The 20,000-nt window shown below is 38.3% G+C and overlaps 1 protein-coding gene and 1 long non-coding RNA gene across 2 annotated transcripts in view; both read right to left on the reverse strand.

Moving 5' to 3' along the window:
- Positions 1 to 18,139, reverse strand: part of LOC136841010 (uncharacterized) — a 70,605-nt gene extending 52,466 nt beyond the window's left edge. The window contains exon 1 of the long non-coding RNA XR_010853820.1: positions 18,053 to 18,139. This is a non-coding gene — a long non-coding RNA (uncharacterized lncRNA). The remainder of the gene's footprint in view (positions 1 to 18,052) is intronic.
- Positions 7,234 to 10,655, reverse strand: LOC136841727 (putative uncharacterized protein ENSP00000383309). Its single transcript, XM_067108963.1, is given in 3 exon segments — positions 7,234 to 7,981; positions 8,034 to 9,875; positions 10,597 to 10,655. Coding segments are annotated over 3 exon segments (2,649 nt in total).
- Positions 18,140 to 20,000: the final 1,861 nt, after the last annotated feature.

Consider the following 20,000-nt stretch of genomic DNA (forward strand, 5'->3'; position numbering starts at 1 on the left):
TGGTTAGGGGTTTCAATGGAGCCCAATCTCCCTTTTATTTAAGCCACAATTCACGTCAATGGAAACGAGAGATGACGATGCGACGTGTCTTCAGTGTCTACTCTGCCTGCGCTGTCACGCTGGAGATTTGGTATACCTTTCAAGAAGTCGTTTCGACTCCGTAATCTGGCGTCACAAAAGCTTTGGTTAACGACGCAGCGGTCAAGAGATTTATGTTTGATATATGGTATGTATATATATATATATATATATATATATATATATATATATATATATATATATATATATATATATATATATATATATATATATATATATATATATATAGATTATATATATATATATATATATATATATATATATATATATATATATATATATATATGCATCTCAACATACTATGGTCATCGACACCGGCTGTTCAAGGGATTACCGTTTAGTTACAAAATAGATAAAAAAATTTTGTTTTGTTTTGTTGGCTAACTAGACATGGCCATTTTCATTTTCAAGATAAAAAAAGGAATTAACAATTACGATACAGAAAATTATTTCTAATGTTATTTTCTCCCGAATCTATTCTTTTATTTTATATTATAGTGTACAGCAATTTCCTTCTTTTATTTTTCTTGACGAACCTATTTGTCACTTTTCATTCCTTACTTGGTATTTTCAAATTTAATAATTTTTCTTGTGTTCACTTATTACATTTCTCTCTCTCTTTTTACTCACATCAGTATCTCAGTCTATTCTGAATTCCTTCTTTTAGCAAAATTTTAAAAATTAGAAAAACTTTTAGTTTTTATTTTCAATTTATCTTATCTCTTTCAGCCTTTCAATCTTGGCTTGATAAATCTTCGTAGGGTGGAGGAGCCAAAGATGATAAATGAAATTACAGGTCTGAGAACGTCAAAATTTATAATCAACTCACGATTTTCCCAAAACTTTCTTGAACTTTGATTTTCATTGGCATAGCTTTTTAATTTTCATATGTGTATTTACTTGTTATTATTATAAATAGTTCTTAAACAGGCAATAGTATTGTAAATTTTCATATATGTATTTACTTGTTATGTCATAAACAGTTTTGAAATAGCTAATATTGTTGTAATTTGGGCCCGAGAACTTTGAAATCATACACTAGTTTTTATACTTGAAAGGCAATTATTATTATTTTTTTTTTCGTCCAGTCCCTACAAACATTAATAATGAAAACTTATCCGGGTGGGGGGAGGAGCAATTATTGCAAGAAACATATTAAATTAAAAACAAGAAATAACAAAATCATATCAATAAAGAATTAGACATTGAAAAGACAGAACGTTATTACATTTTGTGTCTAGGAATTAATCAAGGTTACAGTAAATGGGAAGAGAGGCGTGGCTAAATAAAGCAAGGAAAAAATGCGCCAAGTTTCTTCGGCGCAATCGAGTTTTCCGTACAGCCGCTACATCGTATAATCGAGGCCACCGAAAATAGATCTATCTTTCGACGGTCTCAGTATAATGCTGTATGAGCCGCAGCCCATGAAACTTTAACCACGGCCCGGTGGTGGTCTATCCTATATCGTTGCCAGAAGCACGATTATGGCTAACTTTAACCTTAAATAAAATCAAAACTACTGACGCTAGAGGGCTGCAATTTGCTATGTTTGATGATTGGACGGTGGATGATCAACATACCCATTTGCAGCCCTCTAGCCTCAGTAGTTTTTAAGATCTGAGGGCGGACAGAAAAAAGTTCGGACAGAATGAAGTGGGGACGGACAGAGTGTTCTTTTACAGCACACTAAAAGAAAATTAATATAGTTAATAAAAAAATTCATGTAAGGATTTTAGTCCACTGATAAAAGAGATTTCGATAGAAAAAACAAATAAAATATGAATAAAATCCCTCTCGGGTACTGGGGAAAAATATGAATCCAGGTAGTTCTTGCAACAAATCACTTCCAATGATTGATTGATTGATTTCGTGTCCCAGCTTGTTAGCAGCATGGTCCAATGGAACAGAAAATACCTTTTAATGTGTTGCAACGACGACGCTAGTTGCAAAGTCCTGGAATATTTTTGCCCAGACCACCGCAAAAAAAAAAAAAAAAACGGCCGAGAGTTCACGGAAATGTCAAGACCGTCTGTGGACCTGACTGGGAGTGTTATCCGGGATTCTTCTGATTAGTCTTATATATATATATATATATATATATATATATATATATATATATATATATATATATATATATATATATATATATATATATATATATATATATATTCATATTATATGATTTTATATATATATATATATATATATATATATATATATATATATATATATATATATATATATATATATATAGAGAGAGAGAGAGAGAGAGAGAGAGAGAGAGAGAGAGAGAGAGAGAGAGAGAGAGAGAGAGAATGGGAAATACCATTTACCACCAGGTTTAATAAACATTACTTTAAAAAAAGAAGACATTCTTCAACGAGGACCTTTACATCTCTCTTTCTCTCTCTCTCTCTCTCTCTCTCTCTCTCTCTCTCTCTCTCTCTCTCTCTCTCTCTCTCTCTCTCTCCTGTTAAGCGTTTTTATACAGAAGGAAATTTCACATACCACCTTTACAGTTAAGAATCAGCCCCTTCCCTCTCTCTCTCTCTCTCTCTCTCCACAACCCCAAGGTTACCTGTTGTGAAAACGCTTGACCTTTGGACATACAGGGTTTTGTATGCTGTCTGGCTGTCAAAGTACTACCAACTTGTCATCTATCTATCTTTTACAGGATTTTTTTCCTGCACTGATAGTTATTGTCACCGTGCACATACAAGCTTGTAATATCTATAGGCATGTGCATACATACATGATATATATACAGTGTATATATATATATATATATACAAATGAACGCTCGTACTGTTCATTTAGATTCATCGTCTCAAGTGAATTAGGCAGTCAGTTGTGCACCTGGCTGTTAGTTGAATGTCGTGGGGCCAGTACCAGTGTGGAGAAGGGCATGTGGGCTAGTGGCCTCATCTCAAAAGATATTTGAGAATATAGTATGTATATATATATATATATATATATATATATATATATATATATATATATATATATATATATGTATACATATATATATAATTTATATACATATATATGTATATATAATATATATACATATATATATACATATTATATATGTGTGTGTATGTGTGTGCGTGTGTTGTACATGTACTCCAGCACTGTATTTCTCTTAAATCGGTCCAGAGTGCCTTTCGCTGTTCATTACATGTCCGTTACATCTGCCAACTCGACACTAGAAAGTTACATCCTTCTTCGCTTTCGATGTTATCAGGCGGTTTCTTAAGATCGTTGGGGCATTTCTCAAGCAGAGAGAGAGAGAGAGAGAGAGATGGAGAGAGAAAGAGAGAGAAAGAGAGAGAGAGAGAGAGAGAGAGAGGGGGGGGACGGTGTTTCAGTCAGATGATCAGACGCTCTCATATACGTACAGTCAAACAGATAGTGAAGTTCAGATATACAGAGAGAGAGAGAGAGAGAGAGAGAGAGAGAGAGAGAGAGGGTGTTTCAGGCAGATGATCAGACGCTCTCATATACATACAGTCACACAGATAGAGAAGTTCAAATATGCAGAGAGAGAGAGAGAGAGAGAGAGAGAGAGAGAGAGAGAGAGAGAGAGAGAGAGGGTGCCTCAGTCAGATGATCAGACACTCTAATACACATACACAGATAGTGAAATTCAAATATACAGAGAGAGAGAGAGAGAGAGAAAGAGAGAGAGAGAGAGAGAGAGAGAGAGAGAGAGAGAGAGAGAGAGAGAGAGAGAGAGAGAGAGAGAGAGAGAAATATCCTCATCCCACATCATCACGATTACAGATTAACTGTTCTCATAAATTCTCACTTAATAGTTACTCACCCCTCAATGGCTTCTCAGGCCTCAAATAGTCCCATTATCATGAGCCGTTGGCCTCTGGTTTCAAATGAAACTGTTTGTTCAGGGAGAAGAAAGACCATCTAGTACTACAGAGGCGACGAAGTTGTGCACACACCTTGAACACTCATGCTCGATGAAGCCACTTGTGAACTTCGACAAGTATAGTAAATGTGCCTAAAAGATGAGTTTTCCTATTTCGTTTCTAGTTTTCTGTAAAAGAAAACTATTATAGAGATGGCTATTTGTCTGTCCGTCCCCAATTTTTCTGTCCGGCCTCAGATCTGAAAAACTACTGAGGCAAGAGGGCTGCAAATTGGTATGTTGATCATCTAGCCTCCAATCATCAAACATCAAATTGCAACCCTCTAGCCTTAGTAGTTTTTATTTGATTTAAGGTTAAAGTTAGCCATGTTCGTGCGTCTGACACCGCTATACGTGCCAACAACACAGGCCGTCACCGGACCGTGGTTGAAAGTTTCATACAGCATTATAAGCTGTACAGAAAACTCGATTGCGCCGAACAAACTCCGGCGCATTTTTTACTTGTAATTTTAAAAATCAATTTCTTTCCTCAAGGACATTACACAAGGACCATTACACCTGGATTCCGGTTTAAGACTGGATATGAAGGGTGTGTGTGTGTGTGTGTGTGTGTGTGTGTGTGTGTGTGTGTGTGTGAAGGGAGGGGGTGTTGGGGGTTGCTGGAGGGAGGGTTAACGGGGTGAGGGACGGTATCTACCATTCTTATGGGTCTTTCGAACTGTCATGTTCCTGCATTAGGCTCGTTTTGTCCTACTGCCCGGCTACATTTATTATGCACGGTCGGCGTTTAGGGATGTGACGCCAGATTACTTACAACCGATTAATCAGCGTTAAGGAAGTGGTGGGCGAGATTAGAAATCTCGGGTCTCTTCCCTTTCCTCTCTAAAGGAACAATCTTTTTCAATAGGTTTTATTTGAGCGTTGCAGTTTTAAGTGTGATATAAGTAAGGATAATAACAGAAGAGGCAGACAAACACACGATTATATATATATATATATATATATATATATATATATATATATATATATATATATATATATATATATATATATATATATATATATATATATATATATATATATATATATATATATATATATATATATATATATATATATATATATATATATATATATATATATATATATATACCCCTTTTCTGTAGCTTTTTCTCATTCACTATTTGCCTGAGGAGAGAGAGTTTGGTCTCTGAAATATAGCCTTTAGTTATTTTCCCGACTTTGGCGCTCCTATATTTGATGGAATTCTGAAATATATATAAATGCCTGTGAAATATTTTCTATTGAAATAGAATTCCATCAAATACAAGGGCGCCCATAGAAACGCCAAAATGTGGAAAATAAAGGCTACATTTCAGAGACCAAACTGTCTCTCTCCTCAGGCAGGCAAATAGTGAATGAGAAAAAGTTACAGAAAAGCGGTATTTATACCAGAAGATCCATAGGTCAGACGTTAGCTCACTCCAGTTGACAATTTCTCTTTAATCTTCGTAATCGCTGGTTGGAGGAAGATTTTATCTATAACACCTGAATCCCAGGCGCCTGTTGAGAGATTCATTGCATTTCTTTGTTTAATCAAGGCTGATTCTACCATGCACATATGTATGTATGTATGTATGTATGTATGTATGTATGTATATATATATATATATATATATATATATATATATATATATATATATATATATATATATATATATATATATATATATATATATATATAAGCATTTTAACAGCAGCAATGACTTATTGATATCTCGACTTCCTCACAGTTTCTTTTCTCTGATATGCTTATCACTACAAGTCCTTAATCAAAGTCTGGACGGACGAGGGAGGTGAAAGTGCATTCATTTATCCCCGGCAGCGATAAAAGGTTTGTAGCGATAAGCTCATAAGGAAAAAAGTGAAGAAATTGAAGATATATAATACTATTGTCTCTTAATATATATATATATAATATATATATATATATATATAAATATATGTACATATATATATATATATATATATATATATATATATATATATATATATATATATATATATATATATATATATATATATATATATACATACATACATATACACACATGTAATACACTCATACATACACAGCTATTCCAACACCGCATAACGAAAAGGGCCTCCGTGAAATTCGCCACTCATGTATTTCCTGCGCTTTATCTTCCACAAATCTCCACTAATCTCCTGTCTAACTTATCACAGCATTCGCTCAAGTAGGGTTTGTCCATGATTGGGTCTTCCAATTCTTACGGTACCCTGGGGTTGTGCGCAGGATACGTCAGAACATTCTCCATCTCTTTGTCATTCTCTCGTCAACAAGTGGGACTTAAATAATTTCCCTGATGCTGTTACAAAAGCCAGATTTTGCTGAAACGCTCAACAACTGTAAAATTTTCCGAAAATACCGGGTTTGCGTGTTCCACGCCATGCAAAAGATCATCGTCTCTATTTTTAGTTTTCTGTGAAGGAAAACTATTGAGATGGCTTTGTCTGTACGTCCGCACTTTTTCTGTCCGCCCCCAGATCTTAAAAACTACTGAGGCTAGAGGGCTGCAAATTGGTATGTTGATCATCCACCCTCAAATCATCAAACATGCCAAATTGCAGCACTCTAGCCTCAGTAGTTTTTATTTGATTTAAGGTTAACTTTAGCCATGATCATGCGTCTGGCACCGCAACAACACAGGCCACCACGGCCGACTGAGACTTTCATGGGCCGTGGTTGAGAGTTTCATACAGCATCATATGCTGTTCAGAAAACTCGATTGCGCCGGAGAAACTTCGGCGCATTTTTTACTTGTTTAGGCTATATTAATATGGAAGTTTCCACGCGAGGACTGGCTTCATTAAAAAAAATGTTCAACTGCCTTATTCATTTAGTACGGGATGAATCAAGGCTGCTTCATCCATATGAATATCTGGCTAGGATGTTTGGATGCCGTCCACGTACTTTTGCCGTGCACCAGGTTACATACAATCAGTAAGATTAACTTCATTATGAAGTTCTTGTTGCTGCTGCTTGAAATTGAAAATTCCCACTTTTTGTTTGCGTCACTTATTTGTTTGATGTTTAATATTAATACTTTTGCTCGTCTCGGTTCTTTGTTCGACTAAAGAATCTGACGCAATCTAGGAAAATATGTTGGAGTCACTAGTTGACTGAAAGATTATTTTAATGAAATATATTGATGCATAATCTATATATATTATACTGTTGGGGGAAGGATCATTATATTATAATGCTGGGGAGGGATCAATGTTGTTGTTGTTGCTGTTGTTGTATTTGCTATCGTTGTTGCTTTTGTTATTGTGTTTATTGTTGTTGTAGCTGAGAGCCTTGTAGTTATTGCTAGAGTTGGTGAGGTGGCAGTTGTTGGTTTTATTGTTATATTTCCTGTTGTTGCAAATGAAGTTACTGTTATTGCAGTTGGTGGCGTAGTTGTTGCTGGTTTTGTTGGAGTTGGTGGCTTTGCTGGTTTTGTTGGGGCTTGAGTTGGTGGGTCGCAGTTGTTGGTGTTGTCGCTGTATTTGCTGTTGTTGTAAATGCAGTTATTGTTATTGTAGTTGGTGGCGTTGTAGTTGTTGCTGGTTTTGTTGGAGTTCGTGGCGTTGTTGGATTTGTTGGAGTTGGTGGTGTTGCAGTTGTTGCTGGTTTTGTTGGAGCTGATGGCGTTGTTGGTTTTGTTGGAGTTGGTGGCATTGAAGTTGTTGTTGGTTTTGTTGGAGTTGGTGGCGTTGTTGGTTTTGTTGGAGTTCGTGGCGTTGTTGGAGTTGGTGGTGTTGCAGTTGTTGCTGGTTTTGTTGGAGTTCGTGGCGTTGTTGGTTTTGTTGGAGTTGGTAGCGTTGTTGGTTTTGTTTGAGTTCGTGGCGTTGTTGGGGTTGGTGGCGTTGCAGTTGTTGCTGGTTTTGTTGGAGTTCGTGGCGTTGTTGGGGTTGGTGGCGTTGCAGTTGTTGCTGGTTTTGTTGGAGTTGGTGGCGTTGTTGGTTTTGTTGGAGTTGGTAGCGCGTTGTTGGTTTTGTTGGAGTTCGTGGCGTTGTTGGGGTTGGTGGCGTTGCAGTTGTTGCTGGTTTTGTTGGAGTTCGTGGCGTTGTTGGGGTTGGTGGCGTTGCAGTTGTTGCTGGTTTTGTTGGAGTTCGTGGCGTTGTTGGGGTTGGTGGCGTTGCAGTTGTTGCTGGTTTTGTTGGAGTTGGTGGCGTTGTTGGTTTTGTTGGAGTTGGTAGCGTTGTTGGTTTTGTTGGAGTTCGTGGCGTTGTTGGGGTTGGTGGCGTTGCAGTTGTTGCTGGTTTTGTTGGAGTTGGTGGCGTTGTTGGTTTTGTTGGAGTTCGTGGCGTTGTTGGAGTTGGTGGCGTTGCAGTTGTTGCTGGTTATGTTGGAGTTGGTGGCGTTGTTGGTTTTGTTGGAGTTGGTGGCGTTGTTGGAGTTGGTGGCGTTGCAGTTGTTGCTGGTTTTGTTGGAGTTGGTGGCGTTGTTGGTTTTGTTGGAGTTGGTGGCGTTGTTGATTTTGTTGGAGTTGGTGGCGTTGTTGGAGTTGGTGGTGTTGCAGTTGTTGCTGGTTTTGTTGGAGCTGATGGCGTTGTTGGTTTTGTTGGAGTTGGTGGCATTGAAGTTGTTGTTGGTTTTGTTGGAGTTGGTGGCGTTGTTGGTTTTGTTGGAGTTGGTGGCGTTGTTGGAGTTGGTGGCGTTGCAGTTGTTGCTGGTTTTGTTGGAGTTCGTGGCGTTGTTGGTTTTGTTGGAGTTGGTAGCGTTGTTGGTTTTGTTGGAGTTCGTGGCGTTGTTGGGGTTGGTGGTGTTGCAGTTGTTGCTGGTTTTGTTGGAGTTCGTGGCGTTGTTGGGGTTGGTGGCGTTGCAGTTGTTGCTGGTTTTGTTGGAGTTGGTGGCGTTGTTGGTTTTGTTGGAGTTGGTAGCGTTGTTGGTTTTGTTGGAGTTCGTGGCGTTGTTGGGGTTGGTGGCGTTGCAGTTGTTGCTGGTTTTGCTGGAGTTCGTGGCGTTGTTGGGGTTGGTGGCGTTGCAGTTGTTGCTGGTTTTGTTGGAGTTCGTGGCGTTGTTGGGGTTGGTGGCGTTGCAGTTGTTGCTGGTTTTGTTGGAGCTGGTGGCGTTGTTGGTTTTGCTGGAGTTGGCAGCGTTGTTGGTTTTGTTGGAGTTCGTATGGCGTTGTTGGGGTTGGTGGCGCTGCAGTTGTTGCTGGTTTTGTTGGAGTTGGTGGCGTTGTTGGTTTTGTTGGAGTTGGTGGCGTTGTTGGAGTTGGTGGCGTTGCAGTTGTTGCTGGTTATGTTGGAGTTGGTGGCGTTGTTGGAGTTGGTGGCGTTGCAGCTGTTGCTGGTTTTGTTGGAGTTGGTGGCGTTGCTGGTTTTGTTGGAGTTGGTAGCGTTGTTGGTTTTGTTGGAGTTCGTGGCGTTGTTGGAGTTGGTGGCGTTGCAGTTGTTGCTGGTTTTGTTGGAGTTGGTGGCATTGTTGGTTTTTTTGGAGTTGGTAGCGTTGTTGGTTTTGTTGGAGTTCGTGGCGTTGTTGGGGTTGGTGGCGTTGCAGTTGTTGCTGGTTTTGTTGGAGTTCGTGGCGTTGTTGGGGTTGGTGGCGTTGCAGTTGTTGCTGGTTTTGTTGGAGTTGGTGGCGTTGTTGGTTTTGTTGGAGTTGGTGGCGTTGCAGCTGTTGCTGGTTTTGTTGGAGTTGGTGGCGTTGTTGGTTTTGTTGGAGTTGGTGGCGTTGCAGCTGTTGCTGGTTTTGTTGGAGTTGGTGGCGTTGTTGGTTTTGTTGGAGTTGGTGGCGTTGCAGTTGCTGCTGGTTTTGTTAGAGTTGGTGGCGTTGCAGTTGTTATTGGTTTTGTTGGAGTTGGTGGAGTGGTTGCTGCAGCTGTTGTATTGTGCAGGTCATCTTAACTGGCACCAAGATCTCTAGCCATGAACAACTACGTAATAACGTAATTTATATCACTTAATCTACCCTCCCAGACCCACATCCTCTAAGACTTTTTAGACGTTATTGGTTAAATTCTGTTTTTCTGTCAGACCCTTCATGCCACGTTATTCCCATATTTATTACGGTTTTTTCATTCCCTTTTTCGTAAGAATTACGAGGTTCTTAACTTTGCTAGGGTTAGGAAATATAACTTAGTCTCATCCACGTCACGACATTATAATATCCTTATTTCTTTACTTCGTTGTCTCTTTCCTATTTGGGGGGAGGTAAATAAAAATGATTAATTTCCCTATCATTCTTTTATGAAGAACTAGTTGTTGGAAATTAAAGCTTCTAGATGTAGCATGAAGATTCCTCTCTCTCTCTCTCTCTCTCTCTCTCTCTCTCTCTCTCTCTCTCTCTCTCTCCTCTATTTGCACCGAGATATAGCATTGTAAGAGCAATTCTATGAAAAGGATGTCGAATGCTCTCCAAGTGCGCAGTCTCTCCGTTGGAATGACCAATCAGAATCGAGACCGAAGACTCGGCAAGAACATCTCGGCCGGCTATTGGCTGGCATTCTTTCCAGTAACACTTTCAAGGGAGTCCGTCCTTTCAGGTGGGCAATTGCCAATGATTCGTCATTCTCCTTTGGTGTTCTTTTTAAAAACCTGACGAGCCGTTCAGTAAAGCCTGCGCTGGCATAAGGCCATCGTAATCTAAAACAACAATCATTCTCTTTCCTCTCCTGGATGAAGGTGCAACAAATTTAATTATTAAATAGTGTTTGTTAAATTATGTTGATATCAATATCTCTGGTGGCACATTTAGCGTCGGATTGAATCCTAACAATCAGAGAGTTTTGATCCTATTCTTAGTCTCAACAAGAACCTTATTGAGTTCTGATAAGACTAAGGAGAAGAAAGATATATTCTAAATGGAACGTTACTTTCTACTGACAATATCAGAGCATGCACAGTAATGATGTCAGTACAAAATGATTTACAATTTAGGAATTCTTATTTTCTTCACAGCATTACCAGAACTCAGCCGAGGCTCATGTTACGGCTAAAAATGTAATTCTGGTTTAGATAATTTTATTTTACAGTCTTCCGCGCTATCAGACACTTGTAACCTATTTTCAGTAGGCTATTTTAAATTCCATTTACCGTCGGCTGCAGATGGAAGACTTATTGTTCAATGACTTTTATTCTTGCTGATTTTTTGTATCTTTCATTTAGAACCGAATTCAGGAAAATTTCACATTTCTACATATCTTATTCTGTATATCTGCGTAACAGTAATAATAATAATAATAATAATAATAATAATAATAATAATAATAACTGACTTTTGGCCATTTTCTATCATTATTATGATACAGAAAAGAAGACAACATGAATGGCACAACATGAATACGTGCGCTGAGTCAGATTCTCTCTCTCTCTCTCTCTCTCTCTCTCTCTCTCTCTCTCTCTCTCTCTCTCTCTCTCTCTCACGTTTCATTTCTTGTTTCTGCAGACAAGGTTTTTCTTCGACAAGTTCTTTTCCTATTTCTGTACACCAAATCTCTCTCTCTCTCTCTCTCTCTCTCTCTCTCTCTCTCTCTATAGGTTTCAGATTCCACGCCATTCTTACCCGATTTGTAAGGATATGCACAATCTCTCTCTCTCTCTCTCTCTCTCTCTCTCTCTCTCTCTCTCTCTCTCTCTCTCTCTCGCTCCAGTTTACATATCGACATTTCTCTAATTAACCTTCTTTCAATCGCTTCTTTTGTGTGTGAATAATCTGAATTTCGACACAAACTTTCCTCTCTTTCCCTCTCTAACTTTAGCCCTGATCTCTCTCTCTCTCTCTCTCTCTCTCTCTCTCTCTCTCTCTCTCTCTCTCTCCGTTACATATTGACATTTCTCTTAAGTAATCTTCTTTCAATCGCTTCTTTTGTGCGTGTGCGTGTGTGTATAATCTGAATTTCGACACAATACTTACTCTCTCTCTCTCTCTCTCTCTCTCTCTCTGTCGCCACTTGGAATTTCGATACGCCCCTCACCCTGCCTTATCGCGCCCACGAATGCAACTCGTTTTGCGCAAAAGCAAGTTTCGTGTTGCAACGAATCTCGTCTTGATTTTCATCGCCTTCCTCGGTTACGCGATTTCTGTCTCCGGGGTCACGTGACAGCGTGTCCGATTTCGCCGTTTTTTAACTCCCTCTGGCCGAGATGGGTCCCTCTCGAGAGGAGAGGAGGACGTGGAAGAGGAGAGATCAAGGAAAGAGGAGGTGGAAGAGGAGAGATAAAGGAATGAAAACGGAGAGAATGAGATATAGAGAAGAAAGGAGATAGCGGGATGTTGTTTCATCGCCCGTCTTTTCTGGCATGGCGGCACGTACGTTCTGAAGGTTACATTCGCTTTGACTAAACAAATAACTGACAATACAGACTCACTGTAATAAACAATGCAAACGATATCTTTTATAGATATTATGTCTACCTTTACATTACGTAGTTTTGCAAATCATTTTTTTAAATCAATAGAAGTGTTCCAAAAATAAATGCCAAATAATAGTTAATTTATACCATTTTGTTAATTTTAGACAAATTCTTTGTCACCATACCTTTTTATCTTAAGAGATCTGTCTGCACTTTGATCGCTAAATTCATCACATAATTCCCCTCCATGCTTGGCTTTTGACTTCTCCTCCTGCTTCTGTTTTTCCTGACTCTTACAACCTTTCTTTTTTTAGGAGAATGAAAGTTTTTCGTTTTCTTCTTGGTTAAGTCCAACCATTTTATATATATACTAGCAGATGCTCGCTATTGCTCACATTTGGTAGTTTCTTGTTAAAATTCTGATATAATTAATATTGAAGTTGTATAACAGGAGTAGTATTTACTGTGATCCTCATAATGCAGGCAGTTCATAGTTACCAAATGAGGTTAATTTAACACTTCATATAACAAATTCTAAAGGTAAAGTAAGTTATATTTATAAGACGTCTCCACTACTCCAGGATCCTTTGAAGTCATCTTCAGCTCCTGAAGCATTCCTGGAGAAACGCCCATTGGGTTATAACGTCTTCTTGAAGTTTTAAAGACTCCAGGATCACGTGAAGCCGTCTTCAGCTGGAGAACCGTTCATTGGTTTACAAAGTCTTCTTGAAGACGTCTTCAGGAGCTCAAGACGATTTCAAAAGATCCTGGAATAGTGAATAGACGTCTTCAGCTCCTGAAGCATTCCTGGAGAAACGCCCATTGGATTATAATGTTTTCTTGAAGTCTTAAAAGACTATAGGATCACGTGAAGCCGTCTTCAGCTGGAGAACCGTTCATTGGATTACAAAGTCTTCTTGAAGACGTCTTCAGGAGCTCAAGACGATTTCAAAAGATCCTGGAGTAGTGAATAGACGTCTTCAGCTCCTGAAGCATTCCTGGAGAAACGCCCATTGGATTATAACGTCTTCTTGAAGTTTTAAAGACTATAGGATCACGTGAAGCCATCTTCAGCTGGAGAACTGTCCATTGGATTGCTAAGTCTTCTTGAAGACGTTTTCAGGAGCTCAAGACGATTTCAAAGGATCCTGGAGTAGTGAAAAGACGTCTTCAGCTCCTGAAGCATTCCTGGAGAAACGCCCATTGGATTATAACGTCTTCTTGAACTCTTAAAGAATCCAGGATCACATGAAGCCGTCTTCAGCTGGAGAACCGTCCATTGGATTACAAAGTTTTCTTGAAGACGTCTTCAGGAGCTGAAGACGACTTCAAAGGATCCTGGAGTAGTGAATAGACGTCTTCAGCCCCTGAAGCATTCCTGGAGAAACGCCCACTGAATTTCTGGGCGGAATGATTCCAAATACAGATTCTGGATTTCTCCATGAAACGTTTATTTATTTGTTTGGATGCCCACTTCAAGATTCGCGAGGCTGCAGCAGAAGGAGATGAAGACAGCTGGATTTTTGAAGACTCTTCAGGAAGCCGTGAAAATCCAATGGGTGTTGATCCAGGAGTTCTTCAGGAGCTGAAGATGACTTCACAGGATACTGGGGTCGTGAGGACGTCTTCAAGATTTTGTAATCCAATGGGTGGTTCTCCAGCTGAAGACGGCTTCACACGGTCCTGGAGTCTTTAAGACTGCAAGAAGACGTTCTAATCCAATGGGCGTTTCTCCAGGAATGCTTCAGGAGCTGAAGAAGACTTCAAAGGATCCTGTAGTAGTGAAGAGGACGTCTTATAAATATAACTTGCTTGACCTTTAGAATTTATGAAGTGTTTAATTAACCTCATGTGGTAACTATGAACCACCCGCATTAGGGGAGGGGAAGGGGAAGGAGGAAGGGGAGAGGAGGGGGAGAGGGATGGAGAGGGGAGGGACACACACGGACACGCAGCCACACGCAAAGAGACAGAAAGGCAGCTAAGGAAATTAATATATATATATATATATATATATATATATATATATATATATATATATATATATATATATATATATATACAGTATATATAATGCTTATAATTACATGCACACACCACACACATACATAAATTATGTATATATATATATATATATATATATATATATATATATATATATATATATATATATATATACATTTCTCTCTCTCTCTCTCTCTCTCTCTCTCTCTCTCTCTCTCTCTCTCTCTCTCTTTCTAAATATATATATTTATATATATACTATATATATATATAAATATATATATATATATATATATATATATATATATATATATATATATATATATATATATATATATATATATATATATATATATACATATACATATCCGTGGTATCATTCGTTTGTACTCATTCAAGGCAGCATCACACCAGCAAGAATTCATGCGCACAACTTCATCACTAGCTACTAACTGCAAAGTTTGACGTCAAGGTGTTAAAACACGTCAGAAAACGATCCCTTGTGACACCGTCACCTTGGGTGACTCAAGTCCCACCTGAGCAGGTCAGCCAGACGCCAAGTTCTTCTTCTTTCTTCGAATCTCGTTTGATTTTGTCAACGAGTCTGGTGGAATCTCTTTTACCAACAGGAAATTTGTAGGATTACGAAATATGAAAAGTGGTGAAATGGATAGTATACAAGGGTTCAGATTCTCTACAATTGCATATTCTCAGAATGCAACCACAATTGCATATTCTCATAATGCAACACCGAACACAACCTACGTTTTCCGGATTGCTTTGTTGCAAAGTCACGTTCATGTTCAAGGTCGGGGCAAAGGTGACCTTGGACGTCGGTGGTTGCCAAAGGTCGAAGCAGTTGCGCTTTTTGCTTCATTTCTTTATGTAAAGTAAACTTAAATATTATTTACTTTCTATGGTATATTAAGTGTTCCATTTAGCAGCGTCTTCGTCTCATTTTACTTGAGCGAATCCAGAGGTCCACACTGGGCTTCTTATTCCATTTAAGTCCTTACTACCTTTAAGTAAAGTGGTACAAGGGAGGTATAATCTGACCCAACTATCCACAATAAATCCCTTCTTAGGTCCCGGCTGCATTGCTTTCTGCCTTTTACTTTTCAGCCGAATTCCCATTTTCCTCACTTTCCACTTAGCTGTCCAACTTCTTTAACTTTACCTGATTTCTGTCTGAACTGCTCCATTATTATTATTATTATTATTATTATTATTATTATTATTATTATTATTATTATTATTATTCAGAAGATGAACCCTATTCACATTGAACAAGCCTGCAGGGACCATTAACTTGAAATTCAAACTTCCGAAGAATATTGCGTTCATTAGAAAGAAGTAACAGAAGGTCATGGGAAAGAAGAAAGAAGAAATCACTTATTAAAAAGAGAAAAAAAAAAGAAAACTAATAAATAAATAGATAAAACGTAAGTAAATCATTAAAATACAATGAGAATTGAATAGGGGTAGTAATGCATTGCATCTTCTCTTGAACTTCTGAAGTTCCAATTGCACGACTTCCTCAGGAAGGCTGTTCCACAATCCAACGGTGTGAGGAATAAAGGACCTCTGGAACGGCGAGGCGAAACATTTACTACATATTGGTGCGTCTGTTCAGCGAATCTGATTGCTCTCTCTCGGCAGGAAGAGGGGATCAGGGATCAATTGTGAATATCGCTCATTCGAAAATAGTCCCTTAGGCGAGTCCTTTGAAAACAGACCCAATTTTCGTTGAACGACTGAATAATAATAATGATAATAATAATAATAATAATAATAATAATAATAATAATAATAATAATAACCCATAAAATAGTGAAGAATTGAATGGTGCATATATATATATATATATATATATATATATATATATATATATATATATATATATATATATATATATATATATATATATATATATGTGTGTGTGTGTGTGTATACATAATATATGTATATACTGTACATATATATATTATATTTCTAATATATATTTACATTCACATCATTGTGCATTACTCCGCTAATAATAATAATAATAATAATAATAATAATAATAATAATAATAATAATAATAATAATTGATCCTTTATGGGAGCAGCAACCACCATTAGCAATAGTCAAATATGAGAGGATATGGATGAATAAATTCCCGTCCAGGTCCGTCCACGATGGTTAGAAAAGTGAAGTCAACGGTAAATCAATAATAATAAATAATCCTTGGTAAATTTCAAGTCCTTTGCAGAATGCTTTGAAGTAGATCTTGCTACGGCCATAGAGCACATCGTTGTTAGTTTTAGTTAATACCAAAAAGTTTCTCTCTCTCTCTCTCTCTCTCTCTCTCTCTCTCTCTCTCTCTCTCCGAAGAGAATAATTAGCATTGACATAACATGGGCAATCTACAGAATTCGTGGAGCGACAATACATAATGGATCTCTCTCTCTCTCTCTCTCTCTCTCTCTCTCTCTCTCTGAAGAAAAGAATGAGCAATAACATGATACAGGAAAATAATAGGAATCGTAGAGCAACGATTTTAAGAAAGTCACTCTCTCTCTCTCTCTCTCTCTCTCTCTCTCTCTCTCTCTCTCTCTCTCTCTCTCTCTCTCTGAAGAAAAGAATGAGCAATAACATGATACAGGAAAATAATAGGAATCGTAGAGCAACGATTTTAAGAAAGTCACTCTCTCTCTCTCTCTCTCTCTCTCTCTCTCTCTCTCTCTCTCTCTCTCTCCTAAGAAAAGAATAAGCAATGACATAACACAGGCAGCTAATAGAAATCGTAGAGCGACGATATATTATGGAAGTCTCTCTCTCTCTCTCTCTCTCTCTCTCTCTCTCTCTCTCTCTCTCTCTCTCTCTCTTTACGAAGAAGAAAAGAATAAGCAATGACAATAAAAGACAATCAATAGAAACCGCGAAGCGACGATACATAAAGGTTCTCCCTCTCTCTCTCTCTCTCTCTCTCTCTCTCTCTCTCTCTCTCTCTCTCTCTCTCATATATCAAAATAATATAGTATTGGATGCCTATTTACTACTACTATTTATGTCTACATTTTGAAATCTGAAATCGCTAATCTGATGCGTTTGGCGGAAAAAAAATGTCCGTCAATTTACATCTCACATTTACGAAGTCTTTTTTAAATATGCCTTAGTTCTGTCTAATCTACTTTCCCTTACGCCTTATTTCCTGCGTATTCCCATTTCTTTTTATGACATTTGCGTGCTATTGCCCATATTTACATGTTCCATTTCATTTCTTCTTTTATCGTGTTTTTTTAGGATGTTGTGACGCCATTTTGTGGTAGTAAATAAATCCTTTTTTTTTTTTTTTGTCTTCCTCCGGCTGCACCTCACTTCTCTCTTGCCCGTAAATCCTCCTCCCTCATCTAACACCTCAGACGGGTAATCTCCTTGCCAAATAAACGCAATCTCCCCCCACAACAACCTGATTTCTCAACGACTATTTCCTAAGCCCTTGGCACAACCTTCCATTTCATACTTCGAAATTTGTTTCTCTCCCCCTCCCCAACCTCTCTCTCTCTCTCTCTCTCTCTCTCTCTCTCTCTCTCTCTCTCTCTCTCTCTCTTAATTAGACAAGTTCCCCAATCCCTCCTGAGAAGGGCCGAGTTCAGGTGATTTCAAAACGGATACTCGTGCAAGCGAAGTAGGAAAAAAGAAAAGAAGTGTTACCTTTCATGACGAGAACAGAAGACCCACTGATTAACAACCCCACCGTTTGGCAGCGGATTTGTTGTTGCTGTTGCTGTTATGGTTTACTGATAAGAGATAACAGCAGATAGCAGTATCTCAAGCTATTTCAGGAAGATGATCAAAAGAGGAAAAAAAGATATCAAACCGTCTGGGACGAACATTCAGCCCGGCTTAGGATTCGACAAGCACCAGTTTCTCCCTCAACCAGGAGGACCTTCGGTTGGGACAGAGTTGAGGACAATGAGGATGGAGGAGGAGGAGGAGGAGGAGGAGGAGGAGGAGGAGGAGGGGGAGGAGGAGGAGGAGGAGGGGAATTTGGGCGCGTCGGGTGAAGTCCTACGGGCGGGGAGGGGAGACTAGAGAGAAGAGAAAGATCCCTGCTTTGTATCAGTGTTTGGATAAGCAGAAAGCAGAAGCGGGAAGACTTCGGGACGGAGACGGGATTTGTACAAAGCAGCCCACATGAGTCAAGGACACTTAACGCAGCACATGAGTTTGCTATGTTAGGGTTATTTCAGGGACGGGACGAGACGCTAATGGACACGGTGGGGCGTGGGGGGGGGGGATACGGGTGGTCAACAGACGACGGCCATTGGTTGGTGATCGACGAATGGGCGTCTTTCGTCGGGAATGACTGACTCATAGCTGAAAGCAACAATGAGAGGGTGAAAGACCTTACTTTTCGATTCTATCGAATGAAAGGGAAGATGAGATCGTATTAGTGAGGGGACCGGTGCTTGTGAGGCGATCTTTTTTTTTTTTATCTTAGGTTGTAGGGTTCTATGTCCGTACTACTTACAATGTGGAAAAGCCGTTCCCACTTTACGAAGAGGCAGAGTCACCTCTTTTTATTTCTCTCTTCTTTTCATTTTCCAACGTGGTATATCTGTCTGTCTGTCTGTCTATCTATCTATCTGTCTATCTATATATCTATCTCTATACAGTATATATATATATATATATATATATATATATATATATATATATATATATATATATATATATATATATATATATATAGTATACTAGCTGACCAACTCGGCACTGACCAGGATAACTCTGAATGACAACCGGTAAAGTTTTTTTTTTTTTTCTCTCTCTCTCTCTCTCTCTCTCTCTCTCTCTCTCTCTCTCTCTCTCTCTCTTTCATTAAATGAAACATTTAATGAAAAATAGTTTGTTTAATATAGGACAACATGGTTTTGTACCCAGAAAAAGTACATAAACCCAACTGTTAGTCCACCATGAAACATATATAAAAATATGATAAAATGAAAAAGATACAGATGTGGTTTACCTAGACTTTGCAAAAGCTTTTGACAAGGTAGATCATAATATATTAGCGAAAAAATTAGAAAACATAACATTGTGAACAAAGTAGGAAGATGGATAAAAGAATTTTTGCAAAACAGAAAACAGATAGTGATTGCAAACGACGAGAAATCGGATGAAGCTAAGGTAATATCCGGTGTGCAACAAGGTACGGTGTTAGCTGCATTGCTGTTTGTGATTATGATTGCAGACATAGACAGTAATGCTAAGGACTCGGTAGTGAGAAGTTTCGCCGATGACACAAGAATAAGTAGAGAAATTACTTGTGATGAAGATAGGAACTCGCTACAAAGAGAACTAAACAAAATATATAAATGGGCAGAGGTAAATAGGATGGTATTTAACTCTGATAAATTTGAATCAATAAACTATGGCGATAAAGAAGGAATGCTATATGCATATAGAGGACCTAATAACGAGACAATCACAAATAAGGAAGCAATTAAAGACCTTGGTGTGATGTTGAATAGGCATATGTTATGCAATGATCAAATAGCAATACTATTGGCAAAATGCAAAGCAAAAATGGAAATGTTGTTCCGGCACTTCAAAACAAGAAAAGCCAAAAACATGATTATGCTTTATAAAACGTATG

This window comes from Macrobrachium rosenbergii, chromosome 1, assembly GCF_040412425.1.
Source record: "Macrobrachium rosenbergii isolate ZJJX-2024 chromosome 1, ASM4041242v1, whole genome shotgun sequence".
Classification (NCBI taxonomy): domain Eukaryota; kingdom Metazoa; phylum Arthropoda; class Malacostraca; order Decapoda; family Palaemonidae; genus Macrobrachium; species Macrobrachium rosenbergii.